Below are 25,453 nucleotides of genomic sequence, written 5' to 3' on the forward strand. Positions count from 1 at the left end.
GCCGTCCAGGCGGGCGGCCAGCGGGCCCCCCGCGCCGCCGCGGGGGCACAGCCCCGGCTCCGCGCTGCCCGCCCCCGGGGAGCCGCGCTCCGGGCCTTCCTCGGGGCCGCCGTCGGGCTCGGGGCCGCGGGCCGCCTTCTTCACCTCCACGAAGGCGCTGCGCTTGGCCTCCCCTGTCTCCGGGCTGGGCGGCGCGAAGAGGCGGCCGCCCTCCTCCAGCCCGCAGTAGGAGCCGGCGGCGCGGTACTGCTGCTGCGGGGCGCAGCCCGGCTCCTCCTTGGGCGCCGCCGGCAGCCCCGGCCGCTCCGCCGGGAAGCGGCCCCGCGCCGCGCCGGGCCCGCGATCCTCCTCATCGGGGAACCGCCTCTTCGCCTTCCCGGCCGCCGCCTCGGGGCCGCCCTCGCCAGGCGTCGGCCTCCCCGGGGACCCGCCGCGCCCGCCGCGGGAATTCTCCAGCTCCCGCGCCAGGTTGTGGAAGTCCGTGGAGGGCTTGGTGGTGGCGGTGGGGCCGCCGTCGGGACCGGGAAAGGGGTGGTGCGGCGGCCCGCCGGGCTTCCCGAACTTGCCGGGCTCCTGCTCCTTGCCGGCGACGTCCTTGCCGCCGGCAGCCTCGGCGGCGGGGCCGGTGTCGGGGCCGTGCAGCCTCTTGGGGCAGCGGAACCGGAGATGTGCGGCGAAGGGCAGCTCGAACTGGAAGCGCTGGCTGCACTCGGGGCAGGCGAAGGGCGGCGAGCCTGCGGCGGGAGGGAACACCGTCAGCCGGGGCCGCTGACGTGGTATCCCCGGAGAGTTCGGGGAACAGGGGCGCGGCGTCCCCGAAGCCGACAACCGACCCCGAACCCCCCGGCGGCCGCGCAGGGCACTCACCGTTAGTGCGGGCAGGGGCCCGGGCCGGTCCGAGCAGCAGCAGCTCGGTGAGCTCCTTCCCGTACCACACCAGCAGCTCCTCGTCCTTAGCGATGCGGCGCAGAGAGCGGTAGAAGAGCTGCCCGCTCTTGATGTAGGCCTCCAGGTTCTGCTCCTCCCGTTCCCGGGCCGACTGCACCAGCCGCAGCCACATCAGCCCCTCGGACGAGCCGTTCGCCGCCGACGTGTCCACCTGAAACCCCATGTTAATCCACCGGACCGACAGACCGACCGACCGACCGACGGGACGGGGATGGGCAGCAGCAGGAGGGGCGGTGGCGCGGCTCTGCCCTCGGGGACAGCCTCCCGGCGGCGGGGGGTCCCCCGGCCGAGCTGCGTTCCGCGGCGGGGACGCTCTCGGGCACCGGCCGACGTGGCGAGCGGCTGAGCCCGGAGACGAGCGGCTCTTACCCGGAATATGTAGGGGACGGTGCGCTTATCGGTGGACTTGAGGGCGATAAAGGCGATGCTGTCGTAGAGGGACGTGTGGCTCAGAACGCAGGGGCCGAAAATGGCATTTTCCGGGATGTCGCAGGTGGTGTAAACGCTGGTGAAAATGTCAGTCAAGCACTGCTGGACCGTCTTGGCGTCCCCGTCCCATATTCCCCGCTGGACGCCGGCGTCCTCCATCCCTGCGGACAGAGAGAGGGACAGAGCAGGGCCGTTATCGCGGCAGGTCCCGCTCAGCGGTGCACCGGGATGCGCCGGAAAACAAATTAAAATTAACTTGAATGGTTAAATAAAAAAATCAAGAAAAAATCCCAAAAAATAAAATAAAATAAAAAAATTAGGTAGGCGAGCAGTTTCTCCGGTCTGAAATAAAAAAAAAAAATAAAGCGGGCGAGGAGCTGCGAGAGGAGGCAAAGTGCAGGGACGCTGCCGCGATGATATACTGTTTCAGCGGTCGCGGCGGAGCCGGCTCCGGGCAGCGACCCGGGAGTCCCACCAGCCGGGTCCTGTCCCGGGCGGGCGCCGGGCACCGAGCGGCGGCGGATCTGCAGTAACCCCCAGAGCCGGGCCGGGCTGCGTGCTGCGCCGGGGGAGCGGGTGGGTTCCAGTGGCTTGTCATTGTCGCCGATTGCGTGTCAGCTCACCTCCCGCTCCGCGCGACAAGGGGAACGTATGGCTGCTCATTACCATAATCCAGCACTTTCCCTCCGAGACTTTAATTAAAAGCAGCAAGCAGAGGTAATTATTTTTACCTCGACACGCTTATTTATGGTGCAGGGAGAGCCCCGGCTGCCGTGCGGTACGGAGGGAGGGATCCGGGCGGCGGGCAGCTGGTGGGGCGCGGACAGCGGGCAGGGAGCGGGGCCGGGGAGGGCGCATCGCGCCCGGCTGCGGTGCCCTCGCCCTTCCCGACCCGATTAGCGCACGGCTGCCTCTCCCCGCCCCATCTGGCATCGAAATCCGTCATTTGGGGCTGGCTCGGGAAAAGACTGGTGCTCCTCCCGGTGCGCCTGCTGACGGCCACCGCCGCTCGCACCGGACACGGCCCCGCCGAGCCGCCGCTCCCCTCGATTCGGGGTAAAACCGGATCCCCGCCACCCCGGGAACTTCGCCCCCTGGAGCGGCGGCGGGGGGTCCCGGGCCCTCCCCGAGAACGAGGGCCGCGGACAGGGGGCTCTGGCCGTCTCCCCGCCGCCCTCCCCGTTCCGCCGCTGCCCGGCGCATCCCTTCCCCGAAGGGATGATTTCGCCAAACGAAACCACCGGCACCGAGCGGCCCCCGCCGAACTTTCCCCCCGGCGCCGATGGGCCCCGTACGCATCCCCGCGGCGCCGCATCCCCCCGGTCCCCCGGACCGCCCCCGGCCCCGCGGCGCTGTCTCCCCTGGCCGCCCTTTGTCCGGGCCGGGCGGCGCCGGGGCCGCTCCCGGAGGCTCCGCCGCCGGGCTCCACAGCTCGGGCAGGGCCCCGCACCCCGGGCAGGGCCGCCGGCAGCACGGCCATCCCCGGCATTGTTCGCGCTCCGGGGCGGCGAGGGGCGGGGGGCGGCGGGGCCCCTCCGCCAGTACTCACCAGGGACGGTGGGGATAATCCTCGCCCCGACAGTGGCACAAAGGCGGCTCCGGGCTGGCTGTCCCGGGCTCTCAGCGCCGCTCCATGCCGGGCCGGGCCGGGCGGGCGGCGGAGCGGGAGGCGCGCGGTGCAGACGGACCCGGTGCAGTGAGGGGCTGGCACGCAGACACACACTTTTTGTTTGCTGCACATAATCTGCCCAATGACGCGTGACAGCCCACGTCCCTCCCGTTAACCCCTTCGGGGCTGCCCGCTCGCCGCCCGCCCGCCCGCCCCTCACCTGGCCCCGCTGCCACCGGGCACCTGCGGGGAAGGGGAACAGGGGCGCGACCCCGCCAACGGCTCTCTCCCGGGGCAGCGGGCGGGTTTGGGGCCGCCGCTCCGCTCCGGCCCGGCGGGGGTGTGGGGCGGGGAACGGGGGGGCCCGACGGCCGCTCCGCCCGGCGCTGGGATCCCGGCGGCGCCCGCCCGCTTTGCCCCTGCACCTGCCTTATAGGAGCATCTCGGACACGCAGTAAAAGCCCTCCTCGGCAGGACGGAGGCGGGGGGGGATGCCCGTGCCATGCCCGTGTCCCGGTCCGCGGAGCGGCCCTCCCGCGCTGTCGGCGCCCGGCGCAGGCCCGGCGTGCGGGGAACCGGCAGCGGGAAGCCCCGCGCTCCCCGCCGGAGTCCGGTCCCCCCTGCAGCGGGGAACACTTGGCCGGCGCCCCTCGCCCATTCCTCGCCTTTCCACAGCGTGGGGCGCCCGCGGACTCGCACCCCCGCACACGTGGGGCTCCCGCATTCACCGACACGCGCACAGATTCGGGGAACAGAAGCATCTGCAGATGCTCTATGCCGAAATAAGAGGGTCACCGCACGGAAAAGTGTTTACCGGTCCCTCCCTTTTCGCCGTCATTTCAGGCACAAAACAGATTTAAAAAAATAGAATTTAAAGCCTTTCTTTAAACTAAACAAAAGGAGAGACAAAGCGTTTTCCAGGGCGAACGGAGCGAGGTTTGCAATCAGAGAGTGGGCTGATGTTTGGCTCTCAAATTCATTTATCCTCCCCATAATTACGATTTTCCTTGCATTAGGATTAAAGGCTGCATATAATATGCTTTCAGCATTTATCTTATTAATTCGACAAAACGCAGCGTCTCCTAAAACGGAGATTGTCATAACATTAAAAATATGGGAGTCTAAAATTTTGAATCTCAAATCCTGCTTCAAATGTGGGTTTTTTTCCCTATTCATCTTTCTTTTTTTTTTGTTTGCCTTTTTTTTTTTTTGAGGCTGCAGCTCTCGCTGTGAGATATAAATTGTCCGAATGACTGTCGTTAGTAGGGGGAAAGAAAACCTACGCGTTATTTTTATTCGCGAGAATTTTAAGAGACACCACGGCACATAAACGATCTCGAAATCGCTTCGGCATGATCTCAGCTACCGAAATTCCCCGTGACTGGAAAGGACCGCGTCGGCATTTCTGAGCATTTATCCAGCCTCGGATGCCACTCTAAAAGTGGATCCCAGGGAACGGCGTCCCTCGCCCTGCAGAACAGCACTAGGATGGACGCGAGCTCTTTCCTTTGGAGTTTCTGCTGCGAGGTGCTCCGGCCCGGAGCGCCCACCGCAAATCCGCAAAGCCCGGCGCCCCGCCGAGTCCGGTGCCGGCGGCGCTCCCCCGGCCTCACTAAAAAGCCGCACCGGGATTTTTGGGGGACACGGCCCAGGTGCGCCGGGCCCGATCCAGCCCCAGCCGCGCTGCCAGCGGGTGCGGTGTCACCCTGTGGGGCCGTGCGATTGCTGCCCGCCGCCTCCCGGCTGCCACACGCTCCTATCTCGGTACATCCATGCATTTTCTATCTGCTTTTTCTTCCAGAAAACCTCCCGCGGAGAGCTAAGGGCGACCTGGGCTGAGGAGCTCCGGCCGCCTTCCCACAGACCCCGGCAGCCAGCAGCCCCTCGCCGCTCCCCGCTGCTCTCAGCCCCCCAAAAGCGCAGCCCCAGCCCCGACGAGCCCCTGGCAACGGCACCGGCACCGGCACGGTACAACCGGCTCCCGGGCAAGGGGAGGCCCCAGGAGCAGCCGGCCAGGACGGGGACCTGGGCTCGGAAGGGGTCGGGCTGGCGAACCTGATTCCCACGGACACGCGGCATCCAGCCCCAGGGTCCTCTGCTCCCCGGCTGGGGGGATGGCTGCAAGGGACAAGAGCACCTGCTCCTCAGCAGCGTCAGCCTTCTCTTTCCTCCCTGGGCTTCTCCCAGAAAGACGAGAGGAAAGGGGCCAAGGAGGCTGCTCAGCCTGTGCTCAGAAACACTACTGCATCCCTTGGGAAATGCTTCCTGAGTTGTGACATGCATCAGGCTTACTCCTCTGAGGAGACACATACACAGCTGAGAGTCGGCTCCCAGGTGACTGATATAAAGTCACCTGTAAAATAAAATCACTGAGAGAATACACAAGTTCCCAGAAGTGCATGAGCCCAGCCACACTCGCTCCCACCATGCCAGGGGACCATGGGGAGGAGGCATGAAGGGATGCCCAAAGTTGCCTTGCTGCCCTCTCTGCCCACTGCTGCCAGAGAAAGGGCCAGCTGTGGTCCCAGGGGGAGCCCGCACCAGGTGGAATGGAAAAGCCACTCGAAACCAAATGCAGAGCCACAAGCTTTCCTAGTGCCTGGAGAAATGCAGACAGAACGGTTCCCTTCCCTGGAGACAGACAGGCCTCTGTAGTGGAAATAAATCGGGGGCCTCAGCTAAACGACAAACCATCCTTTCTGCATGCCACTAGGCTCACAAACGGTGCCTTTTCTGGGGAAGCCCTATGCCAGGGTGCCAGCGGTGTCACCACCACGCTGCAGACCAGCATACAGCGTACAGAGCATTGTGCTTCTATCACCAGTAATCCTGCCAAGCAGCACATGGATCCCACGGGGAATCCTCAGCCCCACAACCGGATGGATAGGTCCCTACCACCAGACCCTCACCAGGGCTGAGGCACATCAGGAATGTCCTGTCCTGTTTCCAGCTCAGCTCCCAAACACACCTATGGTCCCTTCCTATTCCCTTCGACCCTTCAGCTGCACCTCACTGATGTGGGACTCCCAGGTCAAGTCACTGCCACGCCACAAAACCATAAATCCTTAAAAAGGGCCAGACATCAGCTTCACCTATTGCTCACTCCAAGGAGCAAGTACTCCTGCTCCCCAGGAACCCCAGCGAGACCCCATATACCTTCCCCACCTGCTTTCTCGTGATTCAGACACCACAGACACCTTGGCTGTTTCTTCAGCCCTGATGATGCTCGAACTTCCCCTGTAGTTCCTTCTGAGCAAGCGCAGAGTCTAGTGAGAAATATTAATTTGTGTATTCACCAAAGGGTCACAGAAATTTTTTTATAGCTGACCAAAACCCAGACCATTGAATATAATACAGGTGGCTGGTTAAATGGCTCATATACAGCTCCATATCACTGCTGACTTTCTGTCCCAAAATTATTTTCTCAGCTTTCTGCTTCTCCTCCTTACTTGGTCTGACAGCAGCAGCACAAGGTTTAAAACCTGGAAAGCTTTCACCTAGCTTCACCTTCCTTCAAACGTTTAACAGCCTGACAGAGGACGTGATAGGCTACGAGGGACAAAAAAGGCAGCGAAATGAAAGGGGGGAACCCCTGCATGACTGAAATCTGCTTCTGCCTCCTGTACACCCTCAGGCCTTCCTGTCCCCGTATGCCACCACTAGCATCCCATGCTGGGGCAGAGCCCACCCCACCGCATGGCCCCTGGTCATGCTTTGGCATGAGGCCAGGCAGAAGCCACAAGCTGAAAGGGGACACACTGCAACTGGGGGACGTTGCAGAGGGCTATCCCTGGGGGGACAGCCCCACAGCCCCCGGTCCAGCACTGCCCAGCATGGGGGTCAGGCAGTGCTGGGCTCCCTTTCCTTCAGGAGACCTGAGCTCGGCAAAGAGCTGTGGCCTGGATGTCTCTCTGGTGGCATCACGGCCTCCGTGCTGTCGGGTCTATGAGGATGTCACTCACAACTCCCCACCAGACCCTGGGTGGCCACTGTCCGAGTTACACATGGACAAGCCTTGGCAGGAGCTGGCTGCCCAAGCTGATCTGACTGTCAGGTGGATGTTCCCCATCTGGGGATGGCATTTTTCTGCGCTGCCTGGGGGCTGTAAAGGCCTCGGATGCTCCAGTGAGTGATAGTCCCTAAAGTTTGCAAAGGTTTGCTAAACCCTGGCGCAGAGGGGGTGGGGAGAGCTGTGAAAGGACACAGACGGGGCCGGGGGGAGGGAAAAAAGAAAGATGCTGAGGATTTCAGATCTGGCTCTGCAACAGCAACTTGACGTGGGGTGTGTGAGGAGCCTGAAACTTAAAAAGATTTATTTTCTGTAGTCATAAATCTCATCCCGTTGTTCCTCTGACCAACCAAGCATGATAAAGTCCTTTTCCATAAAGTATTCAGTATTAAAGCCACAAAGCTCACCCAATCAGTAGCCATCTGCTTCTCCCATAACTGCTGCTCCAGAAGCAGGGAAAAGCGGCCAGAAGAGAAAGGGCACCACTGTTACGGCTCCAGGACAAATGAGGAGGCACTGAATAGCAGCCGAAACCTTTGGTTTGCCTTGTATATCTGTATCTATAGAGACAGAGGAAGAAAGGAAGCATTATATTGATACAACAATCGTAAAACAAAAAAAGGAAGAGGCATCTAAAGGGCAATACAGCGGGCATCAGAGGGCCCCGCGGGGAGGGATGCTCGCAGATTCGTACAGACCTTTAATTGCTTTGCAATTGAAAGATAAAGAGGCCGAGGGAAAAAACGGGGAGCACGGCAAAGCGACCTGCGTTACACGGTGCATCGGCGCCCGAGCTCACGCAGCCAGCGAGCCGGAGCGGTCCTGATCGGGGTACGATATCCCCGGGACAGATCCCCCCCCGGGCTCCCCCCGGCCCGGCCACGCCGCGCTTAACTTGTTTTCCAGCCGGCTGGGAGGGAAGGACCCCCCCAACGCTCTCTTGGAGCTCCCCGTCATGAAGGACGCCTCCGGCAGCCTCCCTGGCCCCCAGGCTGCCCCCCCGGAGGGTGTTTGGCGGGACCCCTCCTCCAGCGCGGGGGACTCACCGCTCCCCTGTCGGCGCCGCTCCCGGCTGTACAGAAAAAAAGCAGCAACGGTGTCACCCCAAAAGGGACGCGGGGAGGGGGCGGCGGGAGGGTGATGGACCGCGGGCTGCAAGAGCCCCGGGGGGGTTGCAGGAGCCCGGGGCGGGCAGCGCCCAGCGAAGGGCGGCCCCCGCCCCTTCCTGCGCTCCCGCCCGCCGGGCAATTAGCGGATTAATGACCGAGTTGGCTGGTCCTCTGAGAGACGGGTGTTCGATCGGGACTCCCACCGCACGGCCTGGGGCGTGGACATCGCCCCCAGCCCGCGGGGACACGGACAGGGACCCACGGACATCGGGCGGGATTAGCGACGGAGGGCCAGGATTAGCGGCCGCCCGCGCTGCTGCCGCTCTCCGGGATTACGCCGGGATTAGGAGGCGGCTCCGTCCCCGCTCCCCCGCCGGGCAGGGCGGGAGGGGGAGCCCCGGGAGCTCAGTTCGGGGTGCCCAGGGGGGCCGTGTCCCCCTGTCCCCACGCTCTACCCGGCGCATGCTGCTTCCCTCCGATGGAGGGCAGGAGAGGAAAGACGAAGCCTGGGATGCTGCCGACGGCGAGATGCAGGTGCCAGGCATCTGCCCGCAGCCATCCCGGCTCCCGGGAGGCACTGAGCCCCCTGCTCGGCCCCCCATCCCTCGGCACGGCAGGAGGCCGGAGAGACCAGCAGGAGCCGGAGCTGGAAGCACAGGGGACAAAAGAAAAAGGGTGGTGGGTTTTTCGTTTAAGAACCCCTGGCACGTGAGGGAGAACAACACAAATAAGATTTACGCACCGATAAAACCAGGGGCGAGGAGTGAGAGACACGGATGCGCTTCCCTCCCTCCCGCAGGTTTGGTTTCTCTCGCAGAGCACGAGTGGGACTGAACGCTGCGTTGAAGGCACAAGTCACTCCGTGGCTTTTCCCAAGCACCATCATGTCCAGCAGCCCTGTATTATGTCAAAAATCTGGCATGGCAGGCAGTGGCACATCTGTTAGGTGTGGATGACATTCATTAGCCAAGGTTCTCTGCTAAACGGCCTGCCAGAGCCTCAGCAGTGCTGCCCAATGCCAGTCACTTATCTGCTGCCAGCTCAAAGGCAATCCTGTTTCAGGAATGGCTTCTTTCCATGCTGGCAGGAGAAACAGAGGAAACAATGCATTTAGATGTTTGGGATGTGAGCGGGGTTGCACATGGGAACAGCAAGCAGATGTAGCAGGAGAGGAGATGAAGTTGTGAAGTGTCATTTAATAATTGCAGCACACGGGAGATGTGCTAGTGAGCCGAGGTTTGGGAGGGGAAAGCGAGAACCCCTTTCCAAACCGCAGGTCAGACAGTGGTGGATGCTTTTTGGAAAGGAAAGGTAATGAGGCTAATGCAGCAAATAACTCCCTGTGCCCATGTGAAGGACACACACACCAGCCTGGGGAGACTAATGCCAGGGCAGCCAGAAAAACCACCCAGGCCAGGGGAAGGAGGTGTGCTGATCTGCTTGATGGTCGGCCTGGCTCAGGTGTCCTTCCCCTCTGGGGGTCTACCTGCTGCAGCCTGGACAGCTGCCCTGCTCGTGACGTAGTGGGCTCAGTGCTGGTCATGACAGCTTGGTTCACAGCCCAGAGGGGCAGCTGCAAACCTGGGGCAGGCAGGGCACTCACCATGCTCTTCTGAGAGTGATGTGGTAGCCAGAGGTGGAGGGAAGGAACACCTGTTTGGCACTGCTACGAACATCAATCTCTGGGAAGAGAGGCTCTATTTTCCTCTGCTCAGAGGCCCTGTGAAGGTCCTTGTTCCTACAAAGGAATTAAAACACCTTGAGATGAGATGGATGTAAAGATGTTAATCTTCCCCTCTTATTACTTTAATAAATTTACAACCACCTAATGAGGTTTAAATTTGAGCCACTATTTGGTTTCCAGTGAACCTGGGAAGCAACCTCAAATAAGTGCTCAGTAAAAGCTCCCCTCAACCCTGTCTTCCCTCAGCTTCCACTCCGACTTCTATTTCTGTTTACCTCCATTCACTTAAGTAGTGGTTCATAAAATGTGAGATGCTACCTACACATGCACACAGTCTTCACCTCTCAGATAATTCCTGTGACAGCCTCAGTATCTTAAATCTTCCACTACTTTTGCTCACGCTGTGAAAGACCACCAGCAGCTTGCAGTGCTCTTCCTGCTTCTTTCAGCCAGGCAGGGAATTACAGGCTTTTCCCCCAGCAGTGGTCTCTCTGCAATTACCTGTCCTATTAAATCCCCACATACATCTTCCCGAAGCCCCCCAAGAGCCCTGCAGCCGCTTGTCCCCCCCCCGGGCCAGCACACTGTTCCATGGTGGTGCCCATCTCCAACACCACACATGCTCTGCCTAAGGCTGATGGGACACTCTTCCCACAGGCAGTGGCTCCCCCGACATCCCCTGTGCCATCTGTGGCACAGCTCAGCTGTGAGCCCTTTCCTTCTGCTCCCACCTCCCCGGGAAGTCGTTCTGCTCCGGCTGCATTCCGGGCTGAGCCTTATCCACCTTCTGTTTCTGCACTGGGTTTGTCTCTGTTCTGATTAGTTGGTTGGCCTCAATCAAGTAATGTCTGCAAATTATATTTCCCCAATTTCCTACTTTACGTGGTTTGACACTTGCTGTACCACATGCACCAACACACTCCTGCCAGGGACTGTGTGAATCCCACAACCTTCCATCCTCAGACACTGGAACTGGGTGGCTTTAAGAGCAGAAACCAGATCAAGAGGCAGAGATGTGATGCTTCTCCCCCCTCTCCAAACATTATACCTTCACTTAAATACATGAGTAATCCCATTGGATCTACTCTGGTGCTTAAAGTTAAGCCTATTAAGTGTTCATGGGGCAGTGGTCTGCACACAGAGGAGCCAGAAGAGAGGGGAAAGCAGGGTGCTGCTCTGGAGGGGAGACATGGTGGTGGTAAACACCTCCCTACTCTCCTTCCCCTCAGGGCCACCTCCTCCTTCAGCTGCTCCTGACAGCCCCGGCAGCAGGCTCCCTTCAGGGTTTGGCACTGCCACTGACATCAGCGATGTGAGGGCAGTAATGGTGAGGGCTGGCAGAATAGAGGGGAAAAACGTGCTTTAAAAACTCCCGTCAACACAAAAGCCTGAATTCATTTTCTAATTCTGGGTTGGGCTTTGTAGTTACTGTGTTGGAAACTTTGTTTCATTCTGTTTTCAAGGTGTTTCTCACGTGACTCATTGTATTCATTGTCACCATTTTCAGACAATGAAGCAGGAGAGAGCAGAGTTATTGCTGCTCCTATGAGGAGGGGTTTTGTAGGAAAGCACTCATGCATGTGTTTCCTTTGCTCTCCAAGGATTTCAAGCATGTACTTAAATTTAAACCTAAGTACTTTTTGGAACAGGGACCATCTCTTAGAATGGGGACTTGATTCAAAACCTGCACGTCCACAGAACTCCGGCTCTTGACTCTTTGCTTCAAGCACTAGAAAACCTCCTGCCTCGGCTGCACAAAGCCATGTCCCATCCTTTCGTGCATTTCTTGGCACGTGCATATTCTAATTCCCAACACCACCCTTTCTTCCCCTTTTCTTAGCTGGCTTTTCTCTGGGCGCAATGCATTATGTTTTCCTCTATGTACTACTCCATACTGCTTGCACAATGTTTTGCATGATCTAATATTCTTTGTTCAAAACTGCAAAAAAATCTAAATAAAGACTATAGCGTGTCGCATCAGTATAGGCATCAGCTAACGTTTTCCATGGCATATGGTACTTCAGAAGCCATATGTACCACTGTTTAGTGATTCTGGCAAAGAGGCACAGAATAGTGAAATCCAACTGCCAGGATTTCTGAAAACAAATATGTAAATGCTCCAGTGCTTTTGTTATTCATAACATACCTCTAACACAGCACATACAATATGCTGTTCATTCTGTAACGAGTATACTACTAAACTATATTTGCTTCAGTTCTCATTTTAAAAGATTTTTTTTCTTCTGTATATGATTCCGCCATCCTCTCTATCAAAATCAATTTAAATTGCAATTTAGAAAAGGCATTTTGTCTGTTTTCAAGGATACACTTTTGGGGTGACTGTGTACCTACAAAACAGTCTCACATCAGAACAAAGACAGACCTTATCTCAGCAGCCTGAGAGTGCCCATTCTAACTAGTGGAATGAAAGCAAGGAAGGGAAGTGCGTTTAACCAGATTGGTTGTGCAAAGTGAAGCCTGTTCAGCCAGGAATAACCTCCTGGGGAACACGGGTGGGTTGGCCCCACTCACAGGCTGATGCAAATCAAGCAGGCTGACAAAGCTTTTGGGAACAGGCCCTAGGAAACAATAGTTGTGGAGGAAACAGATGATTTCAAACACGTGGTCCAAGGTGGACAGCAGCTGCCAAACTCTGACCTGGGCTGGGATCAGTCCCAGTGAGCCAAGGCTCTGCCAGTGGCCAGGGACAACGGATTTGGTCCATGGCTGAGGGTTTGTCCCCAGAGAGGCCGGCAGCACTGAGGCCAAAGTGTCAGGGCAGTGCACAGAGCTCACATGCAGCACTGTGCACCACTAAGGCTTCAGACCCCACTGGCGAAGGCAGGAGCCCTCCTTCCAGAGCCAGCACCGGCACGTAAACAAGAATCAACACCCAATCCCATTAACCATCTCTGGCAGCACTACTCCGGGTGCTCCTCTCATCCGCAGAGAGCCTGTCATCTCCACCTAGGATCTTGCTGTGATGAAGGATTTCAAAATGTTGCTGTTTAACATTCAGCCTTGCCATTCACAACAAACATTTTAACATTCCCTGTTGCCACCATTGCCTCTGTCTTTCGGTTTATCAGTGTACAAGGAGACTGAAATTCTGGGAGTGATCAAACATGTTCACGAGTTGCTCTGCAGCTCGCTCCCACCTTGGAAGTGGTACTGTTGCGCATCACCAGGGCCAGCGCTCAGCATCCCATGGCTTTGAGTGACACCAAAAGACCAGGCAAACCTCAGGAGGAAAGGACAAATAGCAATGCCTCCGAGAAACATTTGCATTTTCAGTCTATTGCCTTTGTAATTTACACTGTTTAAACCGGCAAACCTATGACTCCCTGAACACCTTCCTGGCAAAATCCCTACAAGGACCTGAAAAAATTCATCCACGCCCAGATTTGACAGCATTATTCGAGACACACAGATGCCTTTTTCCCAAGAGATCAAGGACTGCTGCTCCTTTCTTTGCCAGTCTTGCACTGCAGCATCCCATTTCAGCAAGCACAACCTCCCTCACGGGCATCTCGTTCCCAGCGCAGCCTCTGCTTGACTTTCTACCTGTGCACATCAGACCTGCTCATTACTGTCTCCTGCCAGCCCCCACTGCATTATCTCGAGCTGCAAACCCTCTGGGTGCTCAAGCACCTCCTTTTTGGTAGGTTTTTCTGTCTGCAACAGGAACCAGGATCCCACTTTGCTCCTCTGAAGCTACAGAAATACTCTGTTAAAAAGCTTAAGCCAGAGCTCTGCATGCAGCCAGGTCTTTCACCAGAAACACTTGGGTTTTTTTCTATTCTATTTCACAAAAGAAAACCTTAAAATAAGCCTTTATGTTTTCCTACTTTCACAGGCCCTTCAGCCAGAGCAGTTTCTTCCTATTCTGTTCTACCCAGCAGGTGATAGAGTTGCCATAAGAAATGTTGGCTTTCAGTCTAAGTGCCAGGATTAGAAAAAGAGACAATTAGAAAGTGAAAAGTGGCAAAAAGCTCCTAAGAAGCCAAAAATAAAAGAACAAACAAACATACAATCTGGCTATCAAAAAAAAGCCACATTTTTCCCTTACTGCAGTAAAAATCAATGCTACAGCAATCGCAGAGTATTTTGAAAGGTAAGAAGTCATGGGGAGAGGGAAAAACAGTCCAACAGGGTCAAAAAGCTGGGGTCAGCCCTGGAAAAACCACCTGAAGGGGCTGACAAAGGAGGGGACAGGGAAAGCCAAGTGCCTCTCGCTGTGCTGACATGACATTGCACTGATCCTGCAGCCATAGGCTAAGACAAACTACCCTGGGAAGGGAGGGAAGGGAAGGGAGCCAAAAAAAAGAGCCCGTTGATTGAGCTGGTTCATGTGCACCGGCGTTTATGGCAGAGCAAAGGTCAGTCTTGTATTACCTCTTGTGAATCCCTCTTGAACGAGCAGGCTGGGGATTTAATGGGCTAAGGACCAAGATTTATCGACATACCAGGGATTGCTGGCCCTAACTTTTAACCGGCGGGCAGGGGGGGGGGGGGGTTCATTAAGTGGGGGCTATACAGGGAGTAGTCGCTGGCTTAGGCCAAGAGTAAATGTGATCTCCTCCCACAGAACTTGCCACTGCGTTAGAGACACCAGACTGTTTTCTCTCAGCACAAAAGTCAGCAGAAAGCCCTCACCTGAAACTGTCGGAGCAGCTGAGGGCACAGAGGGGATGGTGAGGGGAAAGCTGGAAGGTGTACCGTTTTACTTCTGCATTTCTCATGACATCTGTGAACTCTAGATCAGCAGAGAAAACCCAAACCCACACTAATGAACACAGCAGGTACTCCTTCTCTCCATAGGTACCCCCTCTCTGGAGCCATGAACACCCACCGCCCCTGACAGGACAGACCCCTCTCCAGGGCCACGCACAGCTCCCATCTGCAGTCTCCCCATGCTACCACAAAATCTGGCCTGTTTTAAGGAAGAGCAGTGCTCATGTGGGATATAACACCCTCTATAGGCTCACTCCTTTCCTAAACCCCACCCCTTGCTTGCACAGCAACCATGGCTTCAGGAGAGGGAACAACCTGAGCAGTTCTATGTTTAGAATCCTTACACCTCTCCTACTACCTATTTCCACTGAGGTCCACATCTCTGCACCTTGGTCCCTCCACCTGGAGCATCACCTCTGGCTGCCTGTACATGAGTTGCTGCGTTATTTTTCCCCTGTTCTTCCTGGGATGTTTCTATGGATCCTGCTGCATCCATCACACTCTTATTTTACAAGATCCAGCTCCATTGTGAAAACCTCCTGAGTTTTCCCCAGCCACTTTAAAAAAAAAAAGCCCCAAAAACATGGACTATTTTTACACTTAGGGTTCTCACACATTCCACACTTATTCTTACCTTTTTCTTTTCCTGTTTCAAACTGAATTCCCGGTGGTGCTGGATGGGGGTACAGGGGCAGTAAATTCACTCTGTCCTCCTCGGGCAAAGCTCTCAGCTGCCCTCTGCTTCCCTCTTCTTTCTGTGGGGAGAGGCAAAGATTTCTCACCTGAGACACCATCCCCAGGAGCTTCTATCCCCCTTTGGGGCACTTACACACCTGAACCCCTTTGGGCACCGGGGCTGCAGCAAGAACAGCTGGGAGAGCCAGGGAAGGACTGAGAGGGAGATTTCCAATATGTGCTCTTGTGGAAGGAGAGAATAATTGCTCTCCTGCAGCCCGTGCCAGCACTTGTTCTTTGCCAGTTGGCAGAGGGTACCACTTCCCTTTCTGAGGAACCCTTAACATCCACCTTTCCCCCCAGGAAGGGGACCATGGAGGCTGGGGTGAGTCCTTCCAGGCAACCAGGCATCTGTAAGGAGCTGCAGGCTTGGGAAAGAAGGAAGAACCCAGCAGAAAGAAAAGGAAGAACTCAGCTTCTGCTTCACAAACTTCTTTTAGCTGAAGGGGAGTAGCCGCACATCTCTCCTTACCTGAGGGTTCCCATGGGAACACAGAAGGGCCCTGTAACAGCAAATTTTGGAACGAGTACGTCTGCGAACAACTTCTGGTATAATATTTGAGTCCTCAGATGTTCAGCCATTTGCACATACTGCACGAGGGCCTGATTTGCATAGGATTTGTATTTGTTGCTATTCACATTTGTAGGGGAATGCATACATTAGATTAATGTCATCACAGTTTATGGAGATCATCTGTGCCACAGTACCAGCTCCGGGCTCTGGCTGCATTCTGTGCCCTGTGGCACACAGCAACCCCTCCTGCCCTGCCAGGGCCACAAGAGCTGGCACCAGGCCTGGGCACGGCCACACTGGGCCCCAGGGTGGTCCTGCTGGGCTCTCCTCTGCAGGAGGCCCTGCTAGCTTTTCCTAAAAGAGAAGTTGAAAGACCATTGTCAGAAGCAGCTTATTTTGGAAATATTGCTTAGCCCACGTTCCAAAGGTGAAATTAATCGAACTATTTGGAGTTATCCTCTTATAATTGCTCATATGATCTTACATCACACTTTCTGCTCATATCTTCAGTCCCTACATATGGACATTCAGCTGTCGAACAGTCCAACTAGGTGGTCCCTTCCCATCTTGCATGAGCATCACTCCCCTGGCAAAATGGGATGGTTATTATTCCCTCTCTGGTTTTCCATGGCAGCTGGGTGCTCTTGTCTGCTGGACAGCTGGAAGCTGTCACTAGAGATGCTGTTCTCACAGAAGCATTGCTGGGCTCAGTCAGTGTTTGTAAAGCAGATGGAACACCTCAGAAGAACAGCACTGCAGAAACAAAAGCTCATTTTCTGCTAGGGAATTTCTACTATTGGGTAGTGCTTCCATCAGGTGACTTCACACCCCGGTGAGCCCACATGCCATCACAGTCTAATGGTGATTTTGTTAACCTGCTTCCACCACTGAGGCCCTGCAGCTCCACTTCCCAAGGCTGGCCACTGGGCCTTTTTCCATCTCTGCGCTCCCAAATTGGACAGCACAGAGAGCACACGGGAGCAGCAGTGATGGGGGCTCACACCCCGCTCTGGCCCTGCCACCCAGGATTTCCTGGTGGACAGACCTCTGCTCCATCCTCAAGGAGCCACACACGCCTCTTATCCTGGCATTCACTTCTGAGTCTCTCCTTGTGTGCATGATCAGTTGGATTTCCTGCAAAATCTGTCTCAATCTTGATGATGCAACCAAGAGGAAGTGGGTAGCACAAAGGAAGGGCACACATCTCCAAGTCTGTGATGACCTCACACTTACCCTGGTAACAGGCCAAGTAACATCTTTTGGCAGCTGCTTAGAGCCCCGCTATCTGGAGCACGTGCTGCCAGCCCATGCTCCAGCTACATGTACAATCCAGCTGCTCTAATGGCTCCCTACCCAGGCACAGCTCTCCCACCTTGCAGCACAAGTGCCATCCCACTGCATCCCATAAAGCTGTTGTGGCATGGATAGCTCACCTAAGAGAAAGGCATGCACCATTCTAACATGGGTTAGTAGACACAATTTCAATATATGGCTCTTAGAAGCAAAATCTTGAAAAGTCCTTTCAATATTTGAGAGTTTTACTCTTATTTTCCAATGGATTTATGCACTAAGAAACCTAGGTGGAAACCTCCAAGTGATAATCAAACCTCTTAGATATCTCAGAAAATGTCCCCAAATGATGTAACTAACACCCTTGTGACAAACAACTCCCTATTTTTCTTTGTGATGGCTCCTACTTCCCACCAACATCTGTCACTGTGATTATGATCTCTAATGAGCTTCTAAATTATATTGCAGCATTTTGCCTTGATGAGCTACATTCAGTAACTTTCATTCTGCAAGACATGAAACACTTCCTACAAGATGCTGAATGAAAATTCCCTCAGCATAACAGCTGAGAAACTGGTTTGTTTTTTTTTTCTTTTGCCTGTTTTTGTTTGGGTTTTGGTTGTTTGGTTTTTTTCCAGTGTTCTGTTTGGTGTTTTTACTGTTCTGTTTGGTGTTTTTAGTTACACATCTTATTTGAGGAAGCCTAGGATCTTTACAAATGAGAGACAGAGATGTGAGCCCTCCTACCTCACACCCAAAAAATCTTCAGCCAGAGATGGGGACTGTCTCTCACCACACAGCAGCAGAGACATCAAATGTTTCTGCAAGGCAGAACCCGGGGAAAAACCCAAGCCAAGGTCCCAGAGAAACTTCCCATTATTTTTATGTTGTTTTTCAGTTACAACTGAAGGCTAGTTTGGGTGATTTACCCAGACACTTGGAATGTTGTACAGACTCAGTTTCCCCATGCTGCCAGGATACAGAATATGCTCCACACCTCCTCATACGTATTTTTTCCCCCTGATGTTCACACTTAGTGCAACTGGAAAAGTGACTATTAACCAGCAAGGTTTGTTGCCTCGGCTGTGGTCACACATCTTTGTTAATAGATGCCCACCCTGGCTGGCAATGTCTAGGTGACTTGGATCTCTCACATCCATGTTCCTGTTTATTCCTGAGGCAGCAGCAGCCCGGCTCAGCGCTCTCACTGAAACATGTTCCTGACATGCACATTCAGTGTCACACCATGCACTGATGTCACCTGCCCATCTGGAAAAGTGTTAGACTATACTTTCAGGGATCATTTCTGTGCTTCAAGACAAGGACAGAGCAGGCAGATGTTTGTATGCACAGCTTCCCCTGGGGCAGGCAGCAAGGCGCTGGCTCCCTGCCGGCGACTCATCTATGCCTTTCCCTGCCACTCATCCAGGGTTCGTGACATGGCTGTGTCACGAGAGCTGTGATCAGTACAGTTTGATTTATAGGACAGGATCTATGGGGGTTATTCCTTATTTTCTGCAGATAAGGACAGGCAGTGTTGATGAGCAGTTGCCACATTTCCAGCTCAGAGTAGCTGTGCAGGTGGGACAGCACAGGACTGGCAGGGAGCTGCTGAGGGGCTTGTGCACCATCACTTGTCTGTGCCACCAGGTGAGTTGCCCGAGTGAGCACACACTGACTCATAACTGTCTCCGACTCAGGAAATGAGTTTGTTGGGGAATTAAATTATTCGCACATCCTCAGCAGGGGCTGAAGCCCCTCCCCGTTCTAAGTGCTTCACTACATATGTCTTGTGCTATAGTACCACAAGCTATTATGCTTCTGGTTTAGCTTTGCTGAACAAAACATTTCCTTAACAAAGCCTTTTTTACAGCCAAGAGACCACAAGAATTCAACATGAACACTAAAATACTGCCCCATGGGGATGACAGTTTAGTACCACAGCTCTTTTCCTGTGACTATTATTGTATGTCAGCTGTACATGTTGCCACAAAGCAAGGCCAAATATGCCACCTTCTACACACCTATAAGCTGATCCATGCAAACATGAAGCCCTTACCAAGCCGCTTCACCTGCTCATCCCTGGGTGAAGGGACTCTTCCTACCTTTATAGACTACTGCACTTGCTGCTCTGCCAACACCACTGCTGGAAACAGAGCCTGCAATCCCGACAACACTGCTCCACCTCCAGCCACCCTACCTGCCCAGACACAGGAAGAGAAAAGGATAATCTTTTGGATGACAGACAGTAAGACATGAGTACAGCTCACCACACAGTACAAGTTTAACTTCTTAAGTGTGGAGAAATTGAGGAAAAAGTAATTCAGAGTCATGCAGATGTAAACAGCAGTCAGATAAGATACATCCCAGCTACCTCACTCCTGTCTGAGGGCCAGCACAGTCACACTGATGTACAGAAGCATTTGTCATCCAGGCAGCTGGGGGAGCAGCTCACACGAACAGGGCAAGTTAGGCTGACGTACACGGAGTCACCGGCAGGGCTCAGCTGGTAAATAACCAGGCATGGCCCTGACTCAGCCAGCAAACACTCCCACACGCACCCTTCCTGCCCTGCAGTCTGACAAGCAGCAGAACCAGGAGCTGACTGCAATAAAATCCCAACCTACCTGCTAAATGTGGTGTTTTGCTGAGCACATCCTCTAGAAGGTCTGGCTGGAGTTTGCAGGTCGGTGTACAAGCCTTCAGTGACCTGCTGTTACACAAGGCAGCGGAACACAGGACTGCAGCCGAGTGCAAGATCTGCATGGAAGAAGGGAAATCCTCCAGTGAGGTTGGGAAGTACCTCTGATGGTCCTACCTCCTGTTCAAAGCATGGTCAACACCAAGTCCAGGCCAAAGTTTAGGGCTCTTACTAGTCAGGCCTTAAAATCCCTTGTGGGAGCCAACTGCACCACTCCAGGCTGCCCTGCCCAGTGCTCAGCTCTGGCTTTGTGGTGACAAAGTTCCCCTGCGTTCTGCTGCTCCTCCTCCCAGCCTCAGGCACACAGCCAGCCCATCACCTGTCCCTGAGGAGCTCTGCACCCACAGAGGACAATCCGTCCCCCAGAGAACTCATATCTGTCCCCCTCAGTGCCTGCATGGTGTCCTGGACCAGCAGGGACACTCCAAGGCTCTGCTCCCCCTGTGCTGGCCATGCCACAAGAACCTCTGAGCTGTCTGAGCCCTTCCAAGGGCTCTTCTGCCTGCACCACCCTGTCCTGCATGCCCAACACCTGGAGCCTCGCTGCACAGTGCTCCTTCCCTCACTTGCTACCAAAAAGCAGAGACAGAGCCCTTTCCCAACTTCCAGGTGCCACAAGCTGCCACCCAGCCCCATTCTGGAGCCTCCATCTCTTCTCATGGCAGCACCACTTCCAGCCAGTCCTCCTTTCCTGTGTCCTGGCTCTTACCTGCAGGCAGGTCATGATAGAAGCTCCACCAAAGGTCTGACATCTCCTCATCTGCCCCTGCTGGTGCTACACAGCCCCAACCCCTCCTTCAGCTCTTTCTTCCACAGAGCTCCACCAGGTCAGACCCCAGTCCCACATCTTCCTCCTGACAACACCTGCTTCCCCCAGGCATACAGAGAACCAGGTATCAACTAGCTACCAAGCTCCCATTGCACATACCTGATGTCCTGGGAGCAGTATTTCTGCCTCTTGCTGCTCTGCAAACCTCCGCACTCTGTGCTGAGCTCCCACGCATGACCCTCTCCCACCAGCAGCAGCATGCTGCCCGAGTGATCCCCAGGAAAAAAGAGGGGAGTCTCCAGGTATAGCCCTTATAATCAGAGACCCACAATCAAGGAACAACAAACAGCTGTTTGCAGCTGCAGGTGGGCCCAGAAGCAACCTAGAGCAGTGATCCCCACCTAAGGAAAGCAGAACCTGCAGGTTCCAACTAAAGTAAATGCTCAATTGGCAAACTCCAAAATTAGGAAAGCCCTCAAAACATGGGTAGAGAAAAAAAAAGAGGGAAAAAGGGGAAGAAAAATATAAATAAAGTTTCAAAAACCATGGAAAGGAATGGTGAAAAATTGCTGAAAGAAGCACAAGTAGTAATGCCAGCAAAGAAATCTCCTGGTGAAAAAACATAGAGGAGTATGTTTTTACGCCAAGTCCAAAATTCCTCCCCCAAAAAACAAAGAAGTTCTCTAAGTGCTGGTCTTTACTGAGCACCCATATCCCTCCCGGAGTGTCCCCCCAGCCCACACCTCCTCATCAGCAGGCACGATAAGAGGTAAAGCAAGCCAAGGAACAGACCCAAATCGCAGGGACACTTCTGGTTGGCCCATAGTTGAATTGTGTTGGGTCAAAGCACGGGCCAGCTGCTTGGGCACGCTGCTGCTGTGGGGCACATGGCTCTCTGTGACTGTCACTCGCCCAGCCTTGCACGCCGGAAGAACCTGGCACAGATGACTTCATGAAACCAAATTAGGGGTCATACACAAGAAAGGACATTGCCACAGCTCTGGTGTAATTAGGGCCCATCATCATCAAAGACAGGAAATTGGCACATCTGCTTTTTGGGCTGCTGACCCAACGGTGGCTCGGGTGTGCTGTCCTGTTGCAGCCCGCTGCTCCTCTGTAAATATTGACCTAATTGCCCCCTAACAGTAGTACAAGCAGTTGTTTTATCATTCATCCTCCCAATTGCTCTTTCCTCGTTCTCCCCTGGTCCTGGGAGGACACAAGGGACTTCACAGCACAATGCCCTCTCTCTCCTCTGCAGCGGCAAAGAGGTCAGGCTGGATGGATAAACATCGGCCCCTTTTCACCCAGTGTGACCCCAAACTGAGCACAAGTGACATTTCTGTCACCACAGAGGGGTTTGAGCCTGTTTCTCTGGAGTTAATGATAAAACTGTTACAAACTGGGTGGCTGTGGAATCACGACCTGTGCTTTTTTAAAAATTATTTTTCTCCATATGCGCCTCAGAAATGTGTTGCCCCTTTTCCAGGGGACACTGCTCTGCAGGCAGAATTCCTGCCTGCTCTACTCCTCTGCCTCCTCTGGTCAGGCCGTTGTTTCCTGACAAGACCAAAAAGGGTCACTGCAACTCTAGAGTTGTGCTAAACTCCCAGCCCCGGTGATCCTTGGGTGCTGCTCTGAGCCAGCAGCAGCTCCTGGGCCAGAGTAGGACTTGCATGTTTTCTGTCCTGCTTTCTTTCACTCTCCTGGGCCAAGAGGGACTTATTTTTATTCTGTGGTGGTTTGTGCCAGGGCAGGGCACCAGCCAGCGGAGAACCACACCAAAGAATAACGGATCCTGCTCCACCTCTGCTGAAACAGAAGTGAGTCCCAGGGATCATCCTAGGCTCCTCAGGGCAGCCAACGGGCCAGTGTGCACACAGCAGGGACATCACTCTGTATTCCCACATTTATACCCTCCCTCATCCATAGTGCTAGTCTTCATGATTCCTAGTTTTCAGAGTTGAGGGCTTTTTTTCCTCCCTGTGTTTTCATGTGTATTTTCAGTGGGTACTGAGAATGCTTCATGATCTTGGAAAAGAAGGGTTATTCAGGAATTCTGAGCTTGCATAATTCCCAAATTTGTCTAGACAGATAGTTTCCATCTGGGTGATGCATGCAACACCACAGGGAAATGAGAGTTCCTTTGTTACTTAATGCTGTCCTTTATTCATTTCTACACTGCTTTACAGGATGAGCACAGACATGAAGCTACAGCTGTAAAGGAAAAAAAGATTTGTACCTAATCCTTCAGGAGGCAGCTCCCAAACAGCTCCTGCACGTTGTATAACTGCTGGGGTCCTTCTGGTTTCTCTTTTTACAAAGCATGAGACTTCCATGTGTGGTTCACATCCTGTGAGGGGAGAAGAAAAATATTTTTCTGTGAGCTGCCCTAAGTCAAATTCTGTTTTAAGCTGGAATGGCTCAAGGGTTCCCATCAGCATCACCTGACCTTGGGGTTGCACAGCTCAGAGTGTCTGGAAGTGCTGCCTGGTGCCAGTGCTGTGGAGCAGGACCTCCAGCTCCCCCCTTTCACGCTGCTCCTGGATCATTTGGTAGAACAGCAATCCCGGACCTTAGTCAGAAAGGAGATTTAATTAATCAGCACTGCAGCCGCAAACACAGACACACCCAGGTTTCATTTTTCCCAGACAAAATTTTGGCAATTGCTGAGCATCCTGCAGAAAGCAGGCTGGCTCACAGCTGTTGGGCAGAGGTATCCTGGACCAGAACCGAATTTATCAAGCAACAAAGCCTTCCTGACCCTCTGTATTGTACAGAAAAGGCAGCCTCTGTGGCTGCCGAGCTGCTGCTTGACTCTGATCCTGAGGTCACCTCACCCCAGCAATGAAGGATTTCCTCCCCCCAAACACCACCTTTCTGCTGCAGCATTCCCAAGGACCCGAGGCTGGGCCAGGCTCACAGCCAGCTTACACTGAGGGTGACTTTTCGCTCCAACTGCTCACTCCTGAAACACACAGAGGTGGGTTTGGCACTCACATAGCCTGCCTGAGGTCTTCTCCACTGGCTTGGGCCAAAAAAAAGGTGGGAGTGGGTGGATGTTAAATGACAACATGTGTGGAGATCATCTGCAAATGCTGGAGACAAAGGAGGGAACTGTATAACCCCAAAGGTGCTGTAAGCTGTTCTGTTTACTACTTTCTCCGCAGTAAATCTTGGCAGTGAACTTGTGTTCATCTGCACATCGACCTTTCATATGAAAACTTCTGCTTCTAGTGCTGGCTTACTTTAAAGCTGTATTTATTTAAGAGTTCTGTTTTAAATGACCGAGGACAGTTACCCCACGGTCCCTCTGTTCTCCCTGCTGTCCCAGCCACCAAGGAATACTACAGCACAAGAAACCAGTGTTTCTTGTAAAGGAGGTCCTGTAAACTCCACTCCAGACCAACAGGTTAAGGAGCGAGGGCCACCTGTTGCTTCTCCAGATGTGGAACCAACATCCAGAGGCAGCAGGAGACCCAGTGGCAGAGGTCTACAGCCAGCCTGGTTCCCTCCATGCAGCTAAGAGCAGGAGCAGTCTCCTGCTGCTGCAATACCATCTTTGCCTCAGTGCTGGCAAGCTGCTAATGCCCCATCCAGCTCCTTGGATATCAGGAAGATATCAGCTCAGCTCCAGGAGGCAGCTCTCCAGAGGTTTTGTGTGCACACAGTGAGAAACGCCCATCCCGCTGGGGCTGGGCACCCTGGGCCAAGGTTTACGCAGCGCTGGGATGCTGGAGGAGGCTGGGACAGAGCCAAGCATCGGCTAACGAGTTCTGGGAACCGGGAAAGGAGGCTCTGGGCCCGTGTGCGAATGAAGCCAAACACAGGCAAATAGCCACGATCCGTCGCCCTGTACCTCCTCTGTGCCTATCTCCCTCTCATCCAGCCATTCCAGCAAAACAGGCATGATTTATCTGCTACTTCAGCAGAAACCACAGCCTAAAAGAGGAATTCATACACTTGGAAACAAGAAAAGAGCAAACTGGCAGGAGAGGATCGTTCCAACCAGTGGGTCACATGTGCCTGAAGCAAGATTTCCAACATCTGGATAACGTGACACATACTCACAGACAAGGCGAGTGCTCCCGGGGCTTGGGGAGGACTCATGCAGCTCAGAAAGCTGGAGTGCAGCTGTTTTTGGGAAGCTCAGCAAGCCTGCTCTTCTGCCTCTGCGAAGAGGGAGAGGCGGCACTGCACGGCCTTTCCTTTGGTTGGGTCTTTGGCAAAGCACAGGCTGCTCTGTCCTTAAACTTTCACGTTTTGTGCATCCACAGGGACTGCAAAACACTGCTTGCTTACCCTTTGGCCTTGCTGCTCTAGGGCATTAAGAACTTCACGAGCCAGATTTCTGACTGACATAAATCACTGTTGGTTCATGGACTTTCATGAAATTTCCAACTTACATCACACAGATGCTTGGCCTGGTGTTCGGATCTGCACAGAGAAGGCACTCTGACATGGACATGTCAGGTCAGAGCACTGTGGCTTCAGGAAACCATCCAGAGACGGCAGGAAACGGGATGAAATCAGATGAAAGGAAAGCTTTCTGGCAGGATGACTCTGACTCTGACTTCCCCATCTCCTCTTGCAGAGGAAAGAGCCTCAAGATCCTTTTTGGAGCAGACGATGTGTCTGATTCACCTCCACGGCCTGTGGGAGACGCGTGATCCCTGTCAGGTCAGTTTCTGTTATTGTTTTTGTTTAAAACCCCCACAACTCTGAGGTGTTTGTACACACAAAACCCCCAAATCCCCTGAACATTACATTTATTTGGGGCTCAATCCATGGCACACGGGGAACGCGGGCAGCGACACGAATCAAAGTGCCCCTCCCGGGCGGGGGCACGGCCCGGGCCCGCGCGCGGGGTCGCCATGGCGAGCGGAGGCGGTGCGAGCCCGCCCGGCCCGTCCCCCGCCCCA

At 54.5% G+C, this 25,453-nt stretch overlaps 2 protein-coding genes across 2 annotated transcripts in view; both read right to left on the reverse strand.

Moving 5' to 3' along the window:
* Positions 1-25,300, reverse strand: part of PRDM8 (PR/SET domain 8) — a 27,059-nt gene extending 1,759 nt beyond the window's left edge. The window contains exons 1-14 of the mRNA XM_027698462.1: positions 23,532-25,300; positions 22,984-23,106; positions 22,774-22,884; positions 19,689-19,821; positions 19,167-19,261; positions 15,157-15,277; positions 9,708-9,842; positions 8,847-9,184; positions 8,042-8,067; positions 7,403-7,555; positions 6,152-6,252; positions 1,318-1,538; positions 868-1,099; positions 11-734 (exon numbers count right to left, since the gene is read on the reverse strand). Coding sequence (XP_027554263.1) covers positions 11-734; positions 868-1,099; positions 1,318-1,538; positions 6,152-6,252; positions 7,403-7,555; positions 8,042-8,067; positions 8,847-8,990 — 1,601 coding nt within the window. The 5' untranslated portion in view covers positions 8,991-9,184; positions 9,708-9,842; positions 15,157-15,277; ... (3 more) ...; positions 22,984-23,106; positions 23,532-25,300. The remainder of the gene's footprint in view (positions 1-10; positions 735-867; positions 1,100-1,317; positions 1,539-6,151; positions 6,253-7,402; positions 7,556-8,041; positions 8,068-8,846; positions 9,185-9,707; positions 9,843-15,156; positions 15,278-19,166; positions 19,262-19,688; positions 19,822-22,773; positions 22,885-22,983; positions 23,107-23,531) is intronic.
* The window catches only part of LOC113974898, a 423,368-nt gene that overhangs the window by 26,225 nt on the left and 371,690 nt on the right, over positions 1-25,453 (reverse strand). The gene's annotated exons all lie outside the window — the stretch shown is intronic.

The sequence above is a fragment of the Neopelma chrysocephalum genome, unplaced genomic scaffold (genome assembly GCF_003984885.1).
Source record: "Neopelma chrysocephalum unplaced genomic scaffold, ASM398488v2 Primary Assembly neopelma1_128, whole genome shotgun sequence".
Classification (NCBI taxonomy): domain Eukaryota; kingdom Metazoa; phylum Chordata; class Aves; order Passeriformes; family Pipridae; genus Neopelma; species Neopelma chrysocephalum.